The sequence below is a fragment of the Pygoscelis adeliae genome, unplaced genomic scaffold, assembly GCF_000699105.1.
Source record: "Pygoscelis adeliae isolate BGI_AS28 unplaced genomic scaffold, ASM69910v1 Scaffold408, whole genome shotgun sequence".
In the NCBI taxonomy this organism is placed as follows: domain Eukaryota; kingdom Metazoa; phylum Chordata; class Aves; order Sphenisciformes; family Spheniscidae; genus Pygoscelis; species Pygoscelis adeliae.
This window is the reverse complement of record NW_008825287.1, coordinates 28,831-51,359: the sequence shown is the minus strand read 5'-3', so window position 1 is coordinate 51,359 and position 22,529 is coordinate 28,831. Positions and strand designations below refer to the sequence as shown.

Here is a 22,529-nt window from a genome sequence, read left to right as displayed (position 1 = left end):
AACCAACCCCAAAACATCCTTGGGGTAATTCCGTGCCTTTGCTCCTAATTGATGGAGCGGCTCTGGAAATGGCAGCGGGCACCTGCCGCTGAGCCGCCGGTTCATAAGTCCCAATAATTCAGCCCGCCGCCTGGAATTTGCCTTTCATATCCCTCGGCTAAGCCCCGGCGGGGCTGCCGAAATTATGAAATTATTTCCCCCCCCTCTCCGCTCTCCGCTCCAGCCTCGATGAATCTTGCATTAAACCGGGATCAGGACAGATTAAACTATAATATGCTGCGGTATTAGCGGCTGCAAATGAAGACTTAGCCAAGGGGTTTAACCCCTTCGCCTGACTCCAGCTCGGAAAATACCGGCGGGAAGTGATTCATAATCATCTTTGGACCATCTTTTGGAGATAAAATGGTGGAGCAAATCCCATTGTGCTGGGATAACTGGGGTGCTGTGGGAGACCATCCCTGGAACAGCATTTTGCATTTCTCCCCTGAAAGACTCCATAAATACTTTCTTTTTTTTTCTTCAATTTGCACAGCTGGAGAGGCTCATCGAGGGTTGCGCTAACTCATGGTCTTCATCCCCTTCTTCTCCACGTGCTTTGGTGCTGTATGTATTTTTGCATTTCGTACCGGATCGATTTAGGCATCGTCATTAGAGCAGATTGTGGATTTGCAAGAATTGCAAGCCTGTTTTCTAATCATTAGAGCGAACCGTGGATTTGCAAGAATTGCAAATCTTTGTTTTCTAAAAATCATCTTGTGGTAAGAAAGAAGTGGGATTTGACCCGTCTTCATGGACGGACATGGATGTGCTTGACAGAGGTGCAAAGAGACCTCCTGGTGGAGGAGCAACCCATGGCAAGGTTGGTCCATAAGGATGCTGCAGGCACGTAGAAATATCAGCTCATCCCCATCTGGTGTCTCCAACCAAGAGAGACATTTTGGGGTAAAATACTACCATCGATGAATGGGTGCTGATGTTGATCCCCAAAATGCAAAGCCACAAGGACAGCCGATGACTCCAAGACAACCACCCCAAAGCCAAACCTTTTTGCCCATGGCAAAACATTTTGGAAATGCCAGCTTTAGTGCAATGATGGAAAGCACCAAGACGTTGGGAGAGGTCATTTCCTGGTGGAGAAGATGGTGAATTTTGCAATTTTTAAGCTTTTTTTTGTTGTTCGAAAAGGTCTAGAGGGAGCACTTCCAGCATTGGCTTGGGAGTGAGGTTTGCATCACCAGGCTCTTGCAAGCTGGGAGGGAATGGATGTGTGGGGTAAAAATGGACATGGGACCTGAAACAGTGGGTGTTACGGGGGGGTCTCCTTTGTCCTCTGCAGGCACCCGCTGTTCCCGCTGCTGACTCTGCTCTTTGAGAAGTGCGAGCAGGCGACGCAGGGTTCCGAGTGCATCACCTCAGCCAGCTTCGACGTTGACATCGAGAACTTCGTCCACCAGCAGGAGCAGGAGCACAAGCCCTTCTTCAGCGATGACCCCGAGCTGGACAACCTGGTAGAGGCGTCCGGGGCTTGACAGATGGTTTTTGGGGGGTGGGGAGACAGTAGGGGATGAGGAACGGATTATGGAGACCTACCACCTTGGGCAACGTCTTGGGGCTCAGTTTGTAGTCTGTGGCAATGTTCTCCACAGACCTTGTGAGACCTTCTCCAGGACCTTCTCGGAGACCTTTTCCATAAGATTGCCTGTAGGAACAAACCCCTGTCCAATTTTTGGCTAGTTTTCCCACACAAACGCCATGGGGTCAACGCATTTCCTGGGAACAGCCAAGACTGGTGGTTGTTTTGTGCCCCAAAACTTGCAATCTCTGCAGGAATTACTGCTCTTCGGTGCAACGTGCAATAGCATCTGCGTTCTTGTCTGCCACCATCTTGTTTCAAGTGTGATGGCCGGCTCTTGTCCTAGAAACAAGGCAAAATAAGAGCTTTTTCCAAAAAGGGTGATGCATATCAATGGTTTGGGACACTTTGGGCTGTTTTTGGTGGCTTCCCTGTCATAGCAACCCAAATTTCCTACCATATCCATTGCTGCTGGAAGGTGCCTCAGAAGACTCTGCTTGGGGTGGAGCTTTTCTCTTGCAGGGACCTCAGGAAACATCCTCAAATCCCAGTATTTTGTCCAGGAAGCCTCCACATGGGGTCTCCATGGCAAGCGTGTGGGTGGACAGGTCCCTGGCACCATCCTGGTGCACCCTCCCAGCGCTCCGCAAGCAGATTTTTAAAGTCAAAAGAGGCAATTTCACCCACTTCTGACGATGCAAAGAGGAAAACAGCTTCCCCGAGGGATGGAGTGTCCTCTGGGATGTGTCGCAGGGGGATTTTCATCCCAGAAAAGAAGCAAAATCGGGCAATTCACAGGCAGCTTTTTCCAAATATTGGAGATATCAAGGAGGTGAGTTTGTCCAACAACCTGTCACGAAGGGAAGAAAAAGGAGCAATGCTCGTCCAAGTGCAAACACTACTGCTTTCCTAAAAACGCAAGAAACAGTTTCAAGATGGATTAAAGTCCCGCATCTTTTACACCCGATTTCAGCTCATGGAGGAGAGTTTTGCGACATCCCTAAATCACAAGTGGCTTAGGAGTCTGTGGAAAGCCCTCCAAAAAAATTACAGGCCATGCAAAGCCCTGTTTGCAGATTACTAAACCCATTTTGCAATGTCTTATAGCCAAGAACAGAAATTGCTCTGGGACGAGCAACCAAAAAAAGCAATATGTTTTGGATTATTTCAGTTTTGGGACTGAACATACATCAAATGTTGAGGTGCACCAAAAAACCCCCCATCACATTAAATTACGTAAAAATGGGTGCAATGATCTAGCAAGAGGAGAGAGATGAAGCCAGCTGAAACTAAAAAAAAAAAAAAATCTAAAATTTTGGGGCAGGAAAACCTATTCCTACATGTGTCAAGGTGAAACATCTCCAGCAAATGGTCAGTGCAGGAGATGCGTCCACAGAGGCCATTTTCACTGTTTTTTTTGGTGGTTTCTGAAAAAACCCCACACTCATCACATTTTTTGGGCATGTTTTGGAGCAACTCTTTCTGCTGAGGTGGAATTTGGCCATCGGCAGTTGCATTGATCCCATGTATGATCTTGCAGCACTGGATATATTCATATTCATATATATATATGTACTTTTGCCCTATTTTTAGGACATACCTGTATGTATATATTCTACCCAATGCCCAGAACTTCTCCAAAAGCCATCCAGGTTGCTCAAGTGTGGTTGGCCTCCATCAAGAGAGAAGAGATGGTTAATGTGATGCTGAAGAAGGACCGTTCCTGTTGGTGGGAGGTGCCAACTGGAGGGAATTTCGGTTGAAGAAGTCTTGCGGTGCTCAAAACTCAACATTTCCACCTGTTCCTGAGCTGACACTTCTTCCCTTTTTGCATTGTCCTTTTTTATTGGTTATTTTTTGGTTTGGTGGTTTGTTTTTTTTTAACGCCACCGATTCCCCAGAAATCAGTGATGGCAAAGCAGGGATGAAAAGGCCAGCAGCATTAGCTATCATTAGAATAAGAGTCATGTATTCCTCACCGCCGAGATGCACATAATTAGAAATTAGAAAAAGGTCAGATCTCACCATTATCAACTCAATCAGCTGCCGAGTGCCACACAGTCAATTAATTCAGCATCTGTATTTTTTACAACCCCGCGCACGTACGCCGTTGGACTGTAACTCTTTATCCGGACAGATATACGGCGCAGCGGAGCAGGGACATAAAATGAGACCCTAAGCAAATGAGCTGAGATAATTGAGAGATTTATTTTTTATACATATATGTGTCAGGTCTTCTTGCCTTTGCCCTTGAATATTGACTTTCATGGCCATTGAGCCCTGGGAGGATGTGGAGAGCCAGGACGCGACACCTCCACCTTGCACTTTGCCTACACCAACTGCAGAGGAGGAAAAAAAAACACCCCAAAAAAGCCAAAAAAGCAAAAAAAGATAATTTTTCCAGCCACAACCCATCATCATTGTTGTTTGCCAAACAAAAATTCGCTTTCTCCATCGTTGAGCCGCCACCTGAGTTTGGCCCTGGATTTTTCGGGATGTTTCCCAACCATGGTGACTCGCAGTTTGTAAAGATGACCACTAAAATTTGCAAGTTAAAAACACCCTTTGAAATGCAAAGACGCTTTGTTACATAAAACTGGATTTATTGCCCCGGAGTGAATAGCTGAAATTTTATATATTATGCAAGATTTCAAACAGCGGCTGTAAAACTTAAGGTTTCAGCTTGGCGAGAGGAATGTTTTATGTGTAAAATTTTTAATGTTTATGGGGTACGTTTTAATGAGGCCCAGGCTTTGCACCGGTAACAGCTTATGGCAGAGTTGCAGCCCCATAATCTTGTTAGAAGAAGTGGCCTCCAGAGAATAACCAAACACTTTTCGACAACCAGGGCTTTGGCTTGGACTTTTTTGGGGCACAGGGAGCAATTCCCATGAAGGCAACGGTAATTTTGGTGAATTTTGGCTTCTTGGGCTTTCAGAGATATGATTGATGGGGAGAGAAAAGAAGTGTGGAGGTGCAGAGGGATGGGGTCTGGGATGGGTTTTGGGCAAGAATATTGAATTTTTGGCTTTTTTTGGTGTGTTGAGAAAGGAAAATGCGTTTAATTCTACTGTAGGGATCGGTTCCAGGTTAGATTTTGGGTGAGAATGTTGTTTTTTTGGGTTTTTTTTCCGATGTGTTGAGGAAAAAAATGAGTTTAACTCTGCCATTGTGTCCTTGCATAGATGGTGAAGGCGATCCAGGTGCTGCGCATCCACCTCCTGGAGCTGGAGAAGGTCAACGAGTTGTGCAAGGACTTTTGCAACCGCTACATCACCTGCCTCAAAACCAAGATGCACAGCGACAACCTACTCAGGAACGACCTGGGGGGGCCCTACTCCCCCAACCCCTCCTCCATCAGCCTCCACCCCCAGGTAACGCCTTAAAAATCGCCTGTAATCATCATCATTGCACGTTGGCCAATGGGCATGTTGGGCCAATGACGTTGGGGGGTTGCTCTACAGCTCTTGTGGCCTCCTGGAAGTTCATCAAAACCCATCCCCAACTGAGGAAAAGAATTAAAAATAACCCATATCTTGCTCATATGGTGCAATAAATGATGCTGCGATGATTTTTTTTTCTTTTTTTAAATGTTTTTTCCATGGCCTTTCTTTTCATGGGTTTGGCAGAGCTGCAACCCCAATGTTTGTGTCTCAGCAAAAGGGAGGGATGAGGGCTTCTCCTAAACTCTTATGTTGCAGCAGTGAAATGGGGGGGAAGGAATTGCAGAAGCCGTGCAAGCACATGGCCAAATGGACAAGAAATTTGCATTTTTTCATGAAAAAAATACTATTTGTTGGCGGGAGGGACAGAAACACCATGATTTTCTCTACCACTTCCTCCTCTCCCTGTTCTTGTCTTTGTTTCACGGCAGCTGAACAGATTTTTGGGTCTCAGATAACCCTTTATGGCTTCGCTGCTCCTTTTTTGCCCTGGTACCTCTTGCAGTTCTCCCCCAGCATGATCAACGTTCCCACCTTGACTTCTTTTTCTGTGTAATTTGGGTTTTAGCTGGGAGAAGGAAACATTTGGTGCCTCAAGCACAATGGGAAAGTACAAGGAGATGCCCAAGAATTGCAGAAACATCAATTGAAATGGCCAAACCAAAGCTGCACCTTGGTGGCTTTTGGGGCAAAATAAGGGATTTTAACTTAATATTTGGAAAAAAAGTTGCCCATGGGTTGGGGTTTTCATGTGCATTTGCAGTGCAGGGAATAAATGTTGGCTGGTTGCATCCCAGAAAACTTCCTTGATGCAACGTTGTATGTCCCTTACGGATTTCCCTCTCTCAGATACTGGATTTTTTTTGGGGAGAATGAAATTTGGGGTTGCACAATCCCACCAGAAATAACTGCAGCCAACTCAAAATAAGCCAGGGTGTCCCCAGGCAGCTCTTGGAGCTATCGCCCTAAAGGAGGCAGGTGGTGGTGGCTTTTTTAGGGCTTTTCAGGGCATTTTTAGGGTGGTGGAAAGGAAAAAAATGTGATTTTAGCAGCTCAGCTCCAAGTGCTGCAGAGTTGGAAGCTTCCAACATGACGCTTGTGGCCACTTTCTTCCCTCAGTGTGGGGAGGGAAAAGCCCCCCCCAAAAGTTTTATTTCTTATTTGGGTTTCCTGAAAGCACCAAACCACTTAATCATTGATCTAAAAAAACCCGGCCTCTCTCTATTTTCTAATAATCTCTAGAAATGGACTTATTATCCCTTCGCTGCTTTATGGTAGCATTCCTTATGATCAAAATTAGCAAGACACTTGCATAAAAGAGAACAATAATTGCTCAACGAGCATCTCGTTTGTAATTTATTAGTTTCTATTATTGTGCGTCGCCATGGCAACAGCTCGCATCCCGGTGATGAGAGAGATGTTAGATATGAGCCGACGAAGCTCCCGGTCCCAGCAAATGGAGATGCACGTTTTTTATCAGTAATTTTCATGAAAATAATAAGTGAGGGAGTTAATGAGATGGAAAGCCGTCCTGTGGCTATTGTGTTTTTTTTTTTTCCCTTTTCCCTTTTTTTTTTTTTTAAAGTGTTGATCTAATTAGAATGCATCGGTCAGGAAAAGTAATGAGGATTTAGTGCTTCACAAAGAGGTGGGGATTGTATCAGAAAATTAGCACAAGTCTTTAGAAAATAATCAGGCCCATGGAGAGGTACCAAGCGCCTCCGATTCCTGCAAACCCGGAGCTGCTGATGTTTCCCTTCCGGGCAAGACTCTCAAGTTGAGAAATTCAAGTGCGGATTTGGAGGCAGCTGCTAAATAAATGGGAACACACCCAGGAAAGACCCAACTGGAGGGGAAACGCTGGCACAGCGACGAAGGGATTTTTCAGCAGGCAACGGGAGCCAAAATATTCACAGTGATAGACCGGAAGGAGCCACCATCTCAGCTGGCCCTTGGATGAGGATGACGATACAACGGCAAATTTTTTCTAGTTATCCAGCTAAGCAATGTCAAGTGCCTGAGTGCTTTGACTCATTGAGTATATTTGAATTTGCATAGGTAAGGCTTAAAAAAAAAGGGTGGAAATACTCTATATCCATCAGTTGAGTTTTAAGAGCTGGGGATGCTCCAGACAGCTGAAGAATCATGGGATCAGTGTTTAAAAAACAGCAAGTGGGATGATTTCACTAATTATCATACTATTAATCTCATGCTGAGGGCAGGTAAAACAGCTAAGGGGCCACTAATTTAGGAATTTTTAAAAAAAAATCTAAATAATGGAAATGTGATTAATATCAATGAACAAGGTTTCTCAGAAAATAGGTTTTCTCAGGGTATGGGAGGGGCATTGATCATTTTATGAGCAGGTACACCAGGTTGGTCATGAAAGCAAGATATTTCCATTTTTTTGCAAAGTTTTTTACCATGGGACAGCCTGCTTAAAAAAAAAAAAGGATATGCAATTACAAGGATGTCAATCAACACTGAGAAAACAATGGCCAGAGCTGTCAAAATGTCATCGCGGGAGAATCGCGGTTGGATTTCCCTGGTGTATCCAAAAAAGGGTGGCCCTTGGCTTGGTGTTATTTTTACTTTCTAAGATGAAAAGTGCAAGAATTTCTGGAAATGCAAAAATGCCTGGAGGTGAGCAAGAACCTGACAGGTGCATGATGGGAAAATCGGGCAAGCGGAGGCATTTCTACTGTTGCTGAAGTCTTCTTGTGTCACCAAGTCTGGAGATGACTCCTGGTGTTGGCCAAGTTTAGATGAAAAGTTAGTGTTTTTTCCTGTGTGGTGAGCCTTCCTTGAACCTTCATTACCTTGTAGACATTTTCCTACCCTATTTTCTCCACCGCTTTCTCATTTTGTGCTCTACTTTGTTTTGCGGAGGAGTTTTAGCCTCTTTGGCCTGCAAATCCACCAAGCAATCTTCCATTTTTCTTGGTTGTTTTCCACTTGGCTTCATTCCTTTCCCTTGAGTCCTCATCGGACCCTTTTTAACTCCCTCCCTTCCTTCAATGAATATTTTTCAAGTTTTTCAGACAAGGATAGGAGAGGGGAGGTGCTTGTTACATGGGGAGGGGGGGGAAGCCAACACTTAAAGTAAATCAGTTCACCTTGCCTTTGACATCGAAGTGGTCCTCACTGCTCTCCAGTTGACTTCACTTGCAGGAAAAAAACCCACCACAAAGCCAATCGTATTGGGAACCACAGCACTGCCAGGGACATTTAAAATGGATTAAATCAAATTCATCCATCCACGAAGGAGCTCTACGAATCTTCTTACACGAGTTTGAGTTTGGCCAACTCTTTCTCAGCAAACTCGTAGGTTTCTTTTTTCTCCAACTAAGCCCAATTTTTCCCATCTTTACTCAAGCACAAATAAATTTCACAAAGTTAGGATAAGACAGAAATTTTTACGCATGTGTGCCACCCAAAAATAAATTGCTTGTACCATGAAGCGCAAGGGGAAGGACATCAGCCCAAGTAGCGCTGAATTTTGACACTTATTCACACTTGGGCACTTGGCCTTTGACACTTGCCTTATTGCGAGATAAGGTTTTTTTTGTGTGATGCAATATGTACCAGGTCTTTTTCTTCATTAAAGTGACTTTTAATTCGGAGAAATCGTGTTTTGCCATAGAGCAGCGGAAGGTCAGTGCCAAGATGTGGATCTGCAGAGACACCTAGTGATACATTTTTTACACTCAAGTTTCAAAATTGCCGGAAACATTTCAACTTACTTTGAGTCCTAAAATATAAAACAGCTTTGCAGCAAAATCACAAGCGTAATATAATTTGGCTGGCATTTGCGAACCAAGGCAATTAGTATGCAAAAATGTATTTTTTAAATCTTCTTGGAGATATCTGTATTTATTTTAAGGCAGAGCCTCCACTTTCATTGGGTACCCTGGTTTCACAGGGATGTTGCAGAACCATGAATTTCTTTTGTATCTTTTTCTAATAATTACCAATATTCTGCCTTTTTGGACACCACTGAGCTGGTGTTTTGGGACAGTTTTCCTCTACGCCACCAAAAAAATGCAATTTTTTTCATCATAAAATGCTATTGAAAATGGCTTTGACCACTATATCTGGAAATGGCAGTTTCTTGTTCCCATTTTCCGATATCCCAAATTATTTCTTCCCAGTGCACTTCCAAAAATGGTCTTCTGGATGCCCTTCTTTTGAGGAATCACGGAAAAACAAGGCAGGAGAGGAAAGCTGCAGGTCTTCAGGCTGGTCCAAATCTCTGGTCGCCCCTGGCCATACCTGACTGCTTTCTGAGGTTCTCCAAGAACCACATTTGGTTTTATACGAATATTTCCACTGTGTTTGTTAGCCAGACGCTTAGCAAAAGCCAAGTCCAAGTGCATGCAAAAGCAACCGATTTTTGCTTTCTGTATGCTGGGAAATCCTCATTTTTCAAATTGAAACCCATTTCCCCCAAAAGGCTGGAGATGGGGAAGGGATATTAAAAAAGAGTACAAGTATTTTATGGTCATATTTGCATTTTTTTATTAATTTAGCTATGAAAAGGGAGGCGAAGCAAAAATTCACAGCAATTGCAGCAAAATATCCAGATAAATAATATTCAGATCATCAATGGAGAGGACAAAAATAACATGTGGCAGAGGCGTCGGTTGCAACATTTTGGGCTTGGCATCATGGGAGAGGAAAATGCAGCAAGGGATTTTAATAGCAAAAGCATGCAGGGAAATCAGAGTTTATTCACAACCATCGCACAGGCAAATCAGTGGTGACTGATGGGGGAAAAAGCTGATAGAAGCATGAAGGTAATGGGGAAAATAAAAAAGAAAAGGAACAAAAATGACATTTTTTCCCCTCAGCAATGGGAAATGCATTGACATGGACACAAGGGTACCCTAATTCCCCGCTGAACGATGGGCTCGCATCATCTCTTGATGTAAAATTAATTGATTTGTGTGTTCAAATTACCATATCTATAGTTTTATTGGAAGGAAAAGAGGAGCTATGGCTTTTTGCGACCCGACCGTGTTTGCGTGGTCACCTTTTCCAGTGTTGTTGCATGTCGCTAGTCCAGAGAAATCCCCTTTTCTTAAGCCAAGATACAGGTTTCTTGAAGAAATGCATCAAAATTAAGGGAAATTGAATAAAAAGGTGAAAAAAAAAATCCCCTTTGTTGGCATTTTGTTCAACAGTTGAGAACCAGCCGGACACCAGGAAAGTGATGCAGAATGGGAAAATGGGTAGGAAAAGGGGAAAAAATATTTTTATTGCGAGAAATGAGTGCAGTTTTATTTCCATTACAGCTGGGCGAATCAGAGATATATAGTCATCTTGGGCTTATTTTGAAATGGTGATTTTCTAAAATATTATGGGCATAACGCACAAAAATCCTGCCCATCTGGGAGGTCGTGGTACATCGCCCTGTGTTCCCCTGTATCCTCAGTCGCAGCACCCTTCCCTTCCCAAAATATTGCATTAAATACGCAAATAATCATTCAATTTGGGCTTTTTCCAATTGCTTCTCACATGCAAGAGCTGCTCTCCAGAGATAGGGTTGATAATAAGATTACAGCTTGTGGCTAAAAAAATGCCCATTTTTGCAAGAAGTTAGTTTAAAGCTGCAAGGAATGATATCAAATTGGGTTATATTATTATTAATTTCATTATTTTACTATTATTCTGACAAGGCGAACCCGTGGTGCTAAACCCGTGGTTTTAGCAAATGCTGCATCATCCAGTTCCAGTCAAAGCACCAAGAAAACAGAAATTTATGGAAAGAAGAAGAAGATTGAAGAAATTCCTACTTCTCTATCATGGGTTTTTTTTTTTTTCCCCCTCCTTTTTCCGTATGGGAAATAGTGGCTGCACAAAGAGGACGAGTTTGGGGAAGATGCTAAGTGGGAGCTTTGCAAAGCGTAAATCCTTATTTTTCCATCTTTTTTTGCAATTGCAACAAACTGAAAAATCCCTTTTTCTGCAGTTTTGCCTCTTGAACCACCTAGAGAAAAAAAAAAAAAAGGCAATGGGGCATATTTATTGGAGGGGGGAAATTAAAACCTTGCATGCTCCCGCCGCATGTTAAAATTCATGTTTTTAATATTTCTTTCCGCAGGAGATGCTGCAGAGCTCACCTGTGGCGCTGCCGCCCGCCTCCAACCCGCCGCCGGGCATCGTGGTGCCGGCGGCCGCACTACCGCCAGGCAACTTGGCCATGAGCGCTGGCAGTGGCTCACCCGCTGTGCCAGGTAGGGGCCATGGGGGAGGCTGGCGGGGTGGGAGGAGAAATTTGGGGGTTTGGTACCCCCACGAGCCTTTTTTTTCCATAGGTGGAGCCTTGTACCAGCCCGTGACGATGGTGACGTCGCAGGGCCAGGTCCTTGCCCAAGCCATCGCCCCCGGTGCCCTGCAGATCCCCAACACCCAGGTAAGACCTTCCCACCTCAAATTTCCATTTTACGCAATATTTTGCACTGCTGCAGCGAGCAAAAACTCCAATTTTTCCATAAATTCAACCCTTGGAGTATTCTAAATTTTTAATTAGCAAGAAACCTTGGTTAAATCCATCTGCCGGGTGCCTTTGAGGTACCTAACAAATTATAGCAACAGCCTAACAAATTATAGAAATGCTTATATTATTGCTATATTATATTATAATAAATAATATATAATAATATTAATTATGTTATGGTGTGTTATAGTATAGTATAGGATCATATCATATCGTATTGTATAGGATATGATATATGCTATTGCTATTATATTATGGATCTGGGATCACCGGCATTGCCTGTCCAGTACGGCAATCACAGCACTCATGGGAATGACTCATTTTTTTCCTTGCTTTAAGGATTTTGGGGTATTTTTTAGCCATTTGCTCCGGTTTTGCTCCTTTTGTGTAATTGCAGTTAACTATGTGGTGTTTCCCCGCGTGGCTGCATCCTTGCAGTAAGTTGACAATTTGGGGTAGAAATGGATTTATAAGGACGACTTGCTATCCCCGTTGGCTGTGTTGCCTGTGATCTCTTCCAAACCTCCATTCCCCAGGAATTTGGGCAAAAACCCATTGATTTCTGCTACGCTGCTTCCCGGGGGCAGATCAGCAAAAATCCCCCCATGCAAAATTTTTTTCTGAAACGCCCCAATTTAATTGCAGGAGCCTCTTAAAGAAAAAAATGAATGGCATTTTGGAAATGGGTGGCACCTCCCTGGCAGGTTTTATTGCCTGTGCAATGCTTCTTTTTTTTCCTTCTTTCTTTAATACCTCTCCATCGCGGGCTTGAATCTTGCAGCAAAACCCTCTGTGGTGCGAAAAACACGCGCGCAGGGAATATCGGGGCAGGGAGAGAGCCCCAGACAAGCACCTCCGGATGCTCTTCTCGCGCCGCCAGCATGATTTATTCTGCCGGCGCCCAGGGGAATCGCAGGGACCTGCTGGCCTGATGTTTAATTCATCCAGGAGAAATGTTTTGATGAAGAGCTGGGGGGAAAAAAAAAAAATTCCCTTTTTAACTCAAGCGCTGAGATTTCAGTTCAGTTCCCGCAACCTCATTAAAACTTCTCTTGCAGCAAGATTTTTTTTTTTTTTTTTGGAGGGGGGGAAAAAAGCACAAGTTTTCACTCAAGGGGCACGTTTCTCCTCATGGTGGGCATCAGCTGGGTGAGGAACGCAGGTTTTCAAGGGGTTTAATGAGTGGCAGGGTTTTAACCTCGGGTTTAGAAAGTAACTTTTTGGGGTTTTTTGTTTGTTTGTTTGTTTGTTTTTTTAAGGTAAAAGTGTTTTCCCCCTTAATTGCACATCGAAAAAGGTCGTAGCATCGGCACCACAGTCCCCAGCTGTGCCGGTGCCACCACAGGGAGAAAAAGCCCATTGCCCTTTGCAAAGCATTGGCAAAAAAACAGAGATATTAAATAGAGGTCCTGGGGGAAAATGAGGATTTAATGCAAATTTTTTTTTGAAAAAATGGATTTTGGATGCTCCCTATGAGTTCATGTTTTTTTGCACTCGCCCCACTCCCATTTTGTGTTGGTTTTGCTCATTTTTTGTGTTGGTTTTGCTCAGTTTTCGGGTTGCCCATCGCCGTTTTCAGCCAATTCTCTCCCTGTTCTTCTCCCCCGGCAGGTGAACCTGGATCTCACCTCCCTCCTCGACGGTGAGGACAAGAAGTCCAAGAACAAGCGAGGCGTCCTGCCCAAACATGCCACCAACATCATGCGCTCATGGCTCTTCCAGCATCTCATGGTGAGCACCGCAGCCACCAAAACACCCTGCAAAGCTGGAAAAAAAAGGCAAAAACCCCCAAAACCCTACAAATCGAGGTGGTGGTTTGTCTGAATTTATATTCAGAGGCACAAAGTAGCTTTGGTTCTATTTTGGGAGTATTTTGGGGATGACCGTTTTCACTGCAGGTGGTAAAAATACTCCCTTAATGCATGAAGAAGCAAAGAAAACCGGAGGGGGACTTCCACAAATTATAGCGGATGGGTGATGGAGCATTTTTTTCCAGTTAACAGCTCCAAAATACCGTTTTCCAGCAAGCCAGGGTGTGAAAGCTGCCCCACAGGTATGGTTGTGGCACATCAGCAATCAGTCGAAATGCAGAATTGCAAAATTGCCCCATTTTGGGGGATGGAGATGTAGGTAGACGGAAGGAGCTCAGAGGATGCAACCAGGATATTTTCGTGCAAGGAGATTGCTCTCCCGTCAGCAGAGCTGGAAGAAGGGCAGAAAGGTAAAAAAAGCCCCTTTTCCCTGCATAATTCCGCCAAGAAATCACTCAGAAGCTGGTGGCAAAGAGTTGCATGAGGGTCTCCAGGAAGGTGGGAGACGCCCAAGGTAGCAGCAAGATGGAAAATAACACCTCCAAGGAGCAACCTGGGGCAAAACATGACCCAGGACATGGAGCAGCAGCTGGCTGGGAACTTTCCAGCCTTTTTTAAATGGGAAATTTTTGGACTTATTGCATTGAGGACAAGAACATCGCTGTGTTGGGCCACCATCCCAAGCTGCGTCATGCATCTCCCATGCTTTTGGAGGGCTGGACTGCAGATTTGTAAGCAGAAAAAGGATTTAGAAGACAGTTTTCTGCCAGGTGCTAGGAGAGCCCCATGGTTTGAAACTTCCAAGACTGCATTGAAAAACTGAAAGAAATTGTGCTTCTACTGGACGGTTGGACCTTTGCTCTCAGCCTGGTGCTCATGGTCAGAAGATGCTTGGGAATCCCCATGAGATTTCTCCATCTGGCAGCATAAATGATGTGGTTTTTAACCTAATAGCATCGATACTCATTGTTTTATTGGGTTTGGGAGTTTTGTAACACCAGCAGGAGGAAGGAATCCTGGAAATAATGTGCCAAAAATGGAGATACTTTTGCCAAAAAAGGGCCATTTTTAACCCCTTTGGCATCCCTGAGGCCCCGGTGGGATGGGGGTCTCCGGCATGCCATGACTTCGGGTGGTTTTGTCAAGGAAATCACACTGTTTTGGGGGCAAACAGCTGGAAAACAAGTCATGTGAATCAACACTGGCGCTGGCTTGGGGCTCCGAAAAATGACACATGGGGCTGGTTTGATAATAATTTCATTTTTGGGGTTGGAAAGGAGGATTTTAGCACAGTTGGGAGGGAGTTGTTGAAGCTTTGAGTGCTGGTAGCCTATGGCAGATGTTTCAGGGTGGTTTATTGATGCACCTGACAAGGAGCGTTATGGGTGACAGTGGGCTTTGAAGCCCAAATCCCACCTTTACCAACAACCGTTATTAGAAAATCGCTAATACTAAAAAAAAGTCTTTTCCTTCAAGGAAAAGTCTTGGATGGAAAGCCTTGGAAAAGCCCTAAGGACACCGAAGAAACCACGATGCTCTTGGATGCCACCCTTAAGCCCTACATCTTGCAAATGCAAGAAGCCACCAAATTTGGGGTGGGAAAATGAAAAAAAATGGGGGGGGAGGGGTGGTGTTCATTTTTTTTTTTCACTCGGGGCTGCCGTTTTGCACACAGGGATGTCATTTTGCTGCCCCACTTCTTTTTTTTTCCAGCACCCCTACCCCACAGAGGACGAGAAGAGGCAAATCGCTGCCCAAACCAACCTCACCCTCTTGCAAGTCAACAACTGGTGAGCTCATCGGTGGCCCATGCAGTCACCTTGCTGGCTTTAGAAATTTTTTCACGCTATTTTCGTGCTATATAATGCTTTTTCGGGGGGTAACTTGGGCGGTTAGGGATGATTTCTGGGAGACGGGCTTGGGTGTGTTTGCACGATGGCGTTCGTTTGTGATGTCTCAGTGCCCTCTCCTGGCAGACCCACTACATAGCAGCCTCCAACGCGGCTGGAAAAATTAATGCAATGGTGTGACATGCCACAGACAAATAAAACAGGGTAAAACCCCAGCTTTTTGGACCATGCAGCCACTTTCGAAAGGGTTTTACATTGCAACTCATTAAATTGTTATAACGTTCATTGTTCTAACTCAAAACTGATGTAATGACTCTTACTTACTCGAATGGTCTCTGTTTTCCCTGGAAAGGTTCATAAATGCCCGGCGGCGCATCCTACAGCCGATGCTCGACGCCAGCAACCCGGACCCAGCCCCCAAAGCCAAGAAAATCAAGTCTCAGCACCGGCCCACCCAGCGGTTCTGGCCCAACTCCATCGCCGCTGGGGTTCTGCAGCAGCAGGGTGGCAATTCGGGGACAAATCCTGATGGTAAGGACAATCCTGATGGCTTCTGCCCTTCCCGGATGGAGTGGCCATGCATTAAATTATGGCCTTAATAATTAGGATAATTAAGGATTTCTAGAGCCCTTTATCACCCTGTGGGGAAAAACATGTTGAAGAAGTGGCTCATGCAAGAAGATCCTTCCAGTTGGCCATCACAAAGGCGCTGGCAATGGGGCAGTGCCATCTCCTCAGCACAGGAACAGCCCTCAAGGATAACTCGCTCTGGGGCAACACTTGGGATATCTCCTGAGGTGCTGGGGAGGGGATAAAGGGGGAGTTGGGGAGAGGAGAGGAGACAAAACGAAGAAAGTTGAGAAGATGAAGATGAGATGAGAAGACAGATGAGACAAGATGGGAAGCGAGAAGATGAAGAGAGAACAGATGATGAAAATGAAGAGGAGTAGAGAAGATGAAGAGAAGGTGAAGAGAGCAGAGATGAGCATGGAGCAGGCAAGAGGGGAAGAGAGAAGATGAAGAGAAGGGAAGGTGGAAATTAAGAGAGCATGAAGAGAAGATCTGCCTAACCGATTTGGGCATCTACTTGCTCAAAAATGAAGGTTTCTTGTTATTTAATGAAGATACATTAGCTAAAAAAATTAAGGGTTGGCCTTCGGGGGGTGGCTGGGGCAGGTGGGACACCCTACAGGGTGCTCTGTCTAGGTACAGCTTTTCACTTGGGTTATTCTCGGTTTATGCACTTTTTTGTCCTTTTTATATTAGCTGGGAAGTCCTTATTTCTATGTATTTTTTTTTTTTAATTTCAGGCTCGCTCAGCATGGACAACCTGCAACCCCTCTCGTCAGCCACGGCCACCATGGCCATGCAGCAGGCCATGCTGGCGGCCCACGACGACTCCCTCGACGGCACCGAGGAGGAGGAGGAGGACGAGGAGGATGAGGACGAGATGGAGGAGGAGGAAGAAGAGGAGGAAGAGCTGGAGGAAGAGCCTGGTGGCCTCCCAGCGGCGCCCAGCGCCGACCTCGGCTTGGACCACAGTGACTCGCTGGAATAGCTCCTCCTGCGCCCTCCCCAAATCATTGACGGCACCGGAAACAAAACTCCCGCAAAAATGCCAAAAAAACCCGGCAAGAACAAAAACAAAATTGGTGAGAAAAAAGCAAATTGGAGGCGCTGGCAGATGCCCTGGCTGCCTACGGGAGCACGGGGACCACCATGTCGGCGTGTGGAAGTGAAGGACACATGTTTACAAGGCACATATTGTGGCCAGATTAATTTTTTTTTTCAGGTTTTATTTTTATTTTCCCCTTCCCTTCGTTTTTGGTAAAAAAAAGCGTTTTTAGGGGAAGCTGTTTTTCCCCACGCGATGCTTGGATGCTGTTGGGCGACACCAGGTTTTCACCGTGGGCCACTGCGTCCATCACTTGGATTTCTTGGTGCAAAAAACCCCCATCCCCACCCCAAGACTGATGCTTTTTGGGTTCTTCCCCCAAAAAGATGATTCACAGGCATAAATATTGGCACGCGGAGAAAAAAAAAAAAAATCGGCGAGTGCAAATTCTGCTTCAGGTCGGATCTGAGGAGGGTTTGGCACTCTTGACCCACCGGATTGCCCAAACCTCCCTGTTTTGGCCCCAATCCTGTGGCCGTTTGGTGACTCCGGATGCAACTTTCTGGAAAAGGGAGGAAATTCCCCCAAATCCTTTAATTTATGCGCTAAAAACCCATCAAATCTGGAAAAAAAACCCATCCCATCCTCGTCCTTAAGGGCTGAGACTGGACGCAGAGTTGGGGCAAAGGCTGCCGGGAGCAACTTTCCCAGGGTGTTTTGGCACCGAGTCAGGAAAAAATGGGGGGGAAAAAGGGTTTAAAAAGTACAGATTTTCACCCAAAATTGAATGGTGACCCCCAAGATTTGCCCGGGTGGAAGGAAATTCAATATTGTTGCTGGAAAGATGGTTTCTCCTTGATATTGTCCACCCGCATGGGAAAATGGTGGTTTTACCCCAGACGAGCCATGGGGGAGGGCGGCTCTGCAAAAAACCAACGTATTTTGGGTTTTTTTTTTTAAATGCTAGCAAAAGGGCAAATTTCTCCTTAAAATGTGGTGTGGGGGAAATGCAAAAGCAAACCCGGGTGATGCGGGGCAAAAATAATAAAGGAATTTTCTTCTGCAGGTTCCTCCTGTAAATGCAGGTTTCTGTAAGAAGGATCTTTTTTTTTTTTTTTTGCGGCTTTTTGCCGGTTTTGTCATTTTTTTTGGCTCTTGAAGAGTTGAGAAAAAAAAACAAAACGAGCAGCCGGGGGGGAAAAAAAAAACCGAGCGATGCAATGGGCAGAAAAGCCTATTTTTCGATACTGATCTGGCGTGAATGTAATCTGTAATTTCATAAAGAATTCATTGTAATTTAGTATTAATTCATGGCCATTTATTATAAAGTGCTACGAGATGAGGTTTCGCAGCTGTATTTTATTGGCAGCTTCTTCCTGCGAGCGGAGAAGCCCCCAAAATGGGTGAATAGCCCCCCAAAATGGGCAAAACTCCCCTCAAATAGGCAAATGAGTCCCAAAATGGGTGAATTGACCCAAATCCGCAATTGAGTGATGCGGCGCTAAATAGGATTTATACTTCCAAAAGTGATGCTCCCCCCAAAATAAGTGATGCCCCCCCAAATGAGCTCCAATGTGATTTTACCCCAAAATGTTGTTCTCCCAAAATGAGTGATACACCCCCAAAATGTTACACACCCCCCCTAAAATGAGTCATGCTCACCCCGAAATGAGTTATGTTCTCCAAAAATGAGTGATGTTCCCCAAAAAGGAATGATGGTACCCAAACAGGGCAACCCCCCCCCCCAAATGAGTGATTTTCCCTCAAAATAAGTGATGCTCCCCCAAAATGTTACACCCCTCCTAAAATAAGTGATGCTCACCCCAAAATGAGTTATATTCTCCAAAAATGAGGGATGTTCCCTAAAAACGAATTATGTTACCCAAGAGGGGTGATCCCCCCCCCCATATTAGTGATTCTCCCCCAAAATGAGTGATGCTCACCCCAAAATGAGTTATGTTCTCCAAAAATGAGTGATGCTCCCCAAAAAGGAGTGACCCACCCCAAAATGGGTGATGCTGCCCCAAAACGTTATGCTCCCCGAAAATGAGAGACGCTCGAGATGCTCCCCGAAATTGAAGTTTTCCCCCAAAAAAGTGGCATTTCCCCAAATAATGATATTCCTCAAAATGAGGGATGCCCTCCAAATATGAGCAATGGTCCCCAAAATTAGTGTCTCTCCTCCAAAATGAGTAATTTTTTGGAGCAGTGCCCCCAAAATGACTGATCTGCTCAAAACCATGATGCTCCCCAAAACGCTTCCCTCAAATGAGCAATTCTCCCCCCAAATGAGCAATACTCCCCAAAATGAGTGAAGTTCCCCCAAAATGATGCTCTCCCAAACCAGCGATCCTCCCAAAAATGAATGTCTCTCCCCAAAAGCAAGTGATGCTCCCAAAAATGAGTAAATCTCCCCAAAATAAGCGACTTCCCCCAAAATGACTGACTTTGCCCCCAAAATGGAGGGCACTCCCCAAAAATGAGCAATGACCCCTAAATTAGGGACTGTCCCCCCAAATGAGTGACAAACCCCAAAACTAAGCAATTCTCCCCAAAATGGAAGCCCCGCCCTCCTCCCCTAATGACCCGTTGCTAATGAATGGGTTGATTTTCTGGGGAAGAAAAGGTGAATTTTGCACAAATTTTAGCAGAAAATGGGGCTGCGGAAAAGCGAAAAATGGGAAAAATCCCCTCAAAATGGAATTCACAGCTGAATTTTGCTGCTGCAATCGTGGCGGCTGCCTGCGGCGCTGCAGCCGGCTGAGCACCCAGCAGCTCATTAGCCAGGAATCTGCATATTTTATAAAGTACTGAATATTCATGAGCAGCACAGCAGAATTTCCTTGGCGGTATTTTCTGCCAAAAAAGTGCATTTTTCTATCGAAAAGTTGCAAAACAACGTCACAAGCGGGGGATGAAGACTCCGGAGGCTGGTTGCTTAATTAATGAAACGAATTATTTATTTCCCAGCTGTGCAAAGGTGGGGGGAGTGCGCGGGGGGTGGGGGGCCACGGGCGACCCATTTTCCTCGGGTTTGACCCCGTTTTCGGGGGGCGCCGGGGTGGGGGGGACGCGAGGGCAGCGCCGCATCAGGTTGGGCAGAGCACTGCAAAGAGAGAGGTCATGGGTGTGCACCGGCGCACACGAGGGTGCACCAGGGATGTGTGGGGTTGCACGTGGGAGCACGATGATGCACGAGCATGCACGGGGACGCATGAGGATGCACGAGGATGCACGAATGCGCAGGGATGCACAAGGGTGCATGGGGATGCACGAGGATGCACAATGGTGCATGAGTGTGCACGGAGATGCATGAGGATGCACGATGATGCATGAATGCAATGGGGATGCACGAGGATGCACGAGTGTGCACAGGGATGCATGAGGATGCACGATGATGCATGAATGCAATGGGGATGCACGAGGATGCACGAGTGTGCACAGGGATGCATGAGGATGCACGATGATGCATGAATGCAATGGGGATGCACGAGGATGCACGAGTGTGCACAGGGATGCATGAGGATGCACGATGATGCATGAGTGTGCACGCGGATGCACGAGGATGCATGAGCACGCACAATGCACAGGCTTGCACTGGGATGCACAAGAGTGCACAAGCATGCACTGGGATACACAAGGGTGTGCAAGGGTGCACAATGATGCATAAGCCTGCATGGGGGTTGCATGAGGATACATGAGTGTGCATGGGGATGCATGGGGGTGCACAAGGGTGCATAAGCGTGCACACGTAAGCATGCAGAAAGGATGCATGGGCATGTATGAGGGCATGTGGGCACACAAGGATGCACAAGCATGCATGAGTGCTGCATGAGGCTGCCCAGTGGCTGCAAATGGGATGCACAGAGGATGCAGGAGGAACATGAAAGGGATGCACGAGGAATGCACAAGATTGGTGCAGGAAGGGTGCATGAGGGACGCGCGAGGATGCAGGAGGCTGCACAAGAGCTGTGTGGGAGATGCACAGGAATGCACAAGGATGCTCGGGTGATGCATGAGGGGTGCCCAGGAGATGCATGGAGGATGAATGGGGATGCATGAGGGATGCACGATGGTGCACGAGGGGTGAAAGGGGGTGCACAGGGGTTCATGAGGCTGCATGAAGGAAGCAGACGGGCCACGTAACGTTGCAAGGCAAGTGCAGGCAGAGTGATCTACGAAGGTGTGTGAGGATGCATGAGACCTGCACAAAGGATGCATGAGGGATGCACCGGAGATGCATAAGGCATGCATGGAGTTGCATGAGGGATGGGCAAGGGATGCACAAAGGATACAAGGGAGATGCACAAGGATGCAGAAAGGATGCACGGGAGATGCATGAAGGATGCATGAGGGATGCACAGGAGATGTACCTGGGATTCACACAGGATGCACGAAGGATGCACTGGAGATGCATAAGGGATGCATGGAGATGCATGAAGGATGCACAAAAGATGCCAGGGAGATGCACAAGGATGCTGACAGGATGCATGAGGATGCAGAAGGGGATCCATGGTGGATGCACAGAGGCACAAGGGCTGCACAGGGGCTGCATGAAGGATGCACGAGGGGTGCACGGGGGATGCACGAGGTGAGCAGATACCTTTGAGGATGTAGTCTGTGAGCAGTGTGGGCACCTTCTCGTTCCCCTCCTTCATGGCAAACAGGACTGCAAGGGAGAACGGAGCCATGAGCCCAGGCCCACAGCCCCCCAGGTGTCCCTTTTCCACCCAAAACCAGCCCCACAGTCGCCACAGAGACACTGCCAGAGTTTCCCACAATGCACCAGGCCTAAGAGCATCCAAAACAAGCACTTTCACCCCCAACCAGCCAGTCTGTGGCAATGCAGAACAAGTGTTTTACCCCCAGATCGGCACTGGTGTATGGTGCAAAAATGGGGGGGGGGGGGCTTTGCTGCGAATCAGCTGTGCTGCGGTGATGCAAAATGGGTGATCGCCCAAATCAGGGCACTGGGGTATGGGGCAAAAATGGGGGGGGGGGGCTTTGCTGCGAATCAGCTGTGCTGCGGTGATGCAAAATGGGTGATCGCACCCCAAATCAGCTGTGCTGCAAAATGGGTCTTCCCCCCCACCCCCAAATGGGCTTTGTTGCAATGATGCAACGTGAGCGACTGCACCTCAAATTGCCCATGCTGCGATGATGCAGAAAAAAAGGGGACTGCACCCCAAGCTGGCTGCACTGCAATGATGCACCCAAATCGCAGCTGCTGCAGCAATGCAAAATGTGCATTTACGTCCCAAATACGCCACACCGCAGTGATGCAAAACAGCTGATTCTGCCCCAGAACGGCAGCTTGAATGAATACTCCCCGTTGGGGGGCATCCGCAGGTCCTCAACGGAGGGTGGCGACCCCTTTTTCTCGTAGGGAATCACCGTGTTCAGGTACTGCAAAAAAAAACACCCCACCACCCCAAAAACCACCCAGATGGGACAAAACTGCCTATTTTTTGCACCACCTTGAGACAAATCACCCCAAATTGGTGCAAAAAGAGAGTATGTCTGCGATTTTCCTGCGATTGCATTTAATTTGCAGGTACTTTGGGGCTACCGAATTAATTGCATGCTGCAAAACCCACCCAAACATGAACCCCTGCTTAGGGAGGCTTTTTTGGGGCGAAAAATGGTGATTTTTGCAAGATGGATTAGCGGGGTGTAGGGGACGGAGTCGGGTTGTAAAATTAAAAAATATTTTAAAGGGGGGTTGGGGGGTGCAGGGG

The 22,529-nt window shown here is 46.2% G+C and overlaps 3 protein-coding genes across 3 annotated transcripts in view; 1 reads left to right on the top strand and 2 right to left on the bottom strand.

Moving 5' to 3' along the window:
• The window catches only part of PKNOX2 (PBX/knotted 1 homeobox 2), a 35,995-nt gene extending 17,859 nt beyond the window's left edge, over positions 1–18,136 (top strand). Inside the window, 8 exon segments of the mRNA XM_009329896.1 lie at positions 1,337–1,508; positions 4,759–4,947; positions 11,120–11,252; positions 11,334–11,431; positions 13,127–13,246; positions 15,040–15,116; positions 15,529–15,707; positions 16,487–18,136. Coding sequence (XP_009328171.1) covers positions 1,337–1,508; positions 4,759–4,947; positions 11,120–11,252; positions 11,334–11,431; positions 13,127–13,246; positions 15,040–15,116; positions 15,529–15,707; positions 16,487–16,734 — 1,216 coding nt within the window. The 3' untranslated portion in view covers positions 16,735–18,136.
• A 1,716-nt stretch (positions 18,137–19,852) lies between these two features.
• The window catches only part of FEZ1 (fasciculation and elongation protein zeta 1 (zygin I)), a 13,025-nt gene continuing 10,348 nt past the window's right edge, over positions 19,853–22,529 (bottom strand). Inside the window, exons 5-7 of the mRNA XM_009329898.1 lie at positions 22,123–22,197; positions 21,395–21,461; positions 19,853–19,897 (exon numbers count right to left, since the gene is read on the bottom strand). Coding sequence (XP_009328173.1) covers positions 19,881–19,897; positions 21,395–21,461; positions 22,123–22,197 — 159 coding nt within the window. The 3' untranslated portion in view covers positions 19,853–19,880. The remainder of the gene's footprint in view (positions 19,898–21,394; positions 21,462–22,122; positions 22,198–22,529) is intronic.
• Positions 19,913–21,208, bottom strand: LOC103921862 (keratin-associated protein 12-2-like). Its single transcript, XM_009329897.1, has 3 exons — positions 21,165–21,208; positions 20,690–20,760; positions 19,913–20,388 (listed from the first exon to the last, which is right to left on the bottom strand). The coding sequence occupies exons 1-3, from the start codon at positions 21,206–21,208 to the stop codon at positions 19,913–19,915; spliced, it is 591 nt and encodes a 196-aa protein (XP_009328172.1).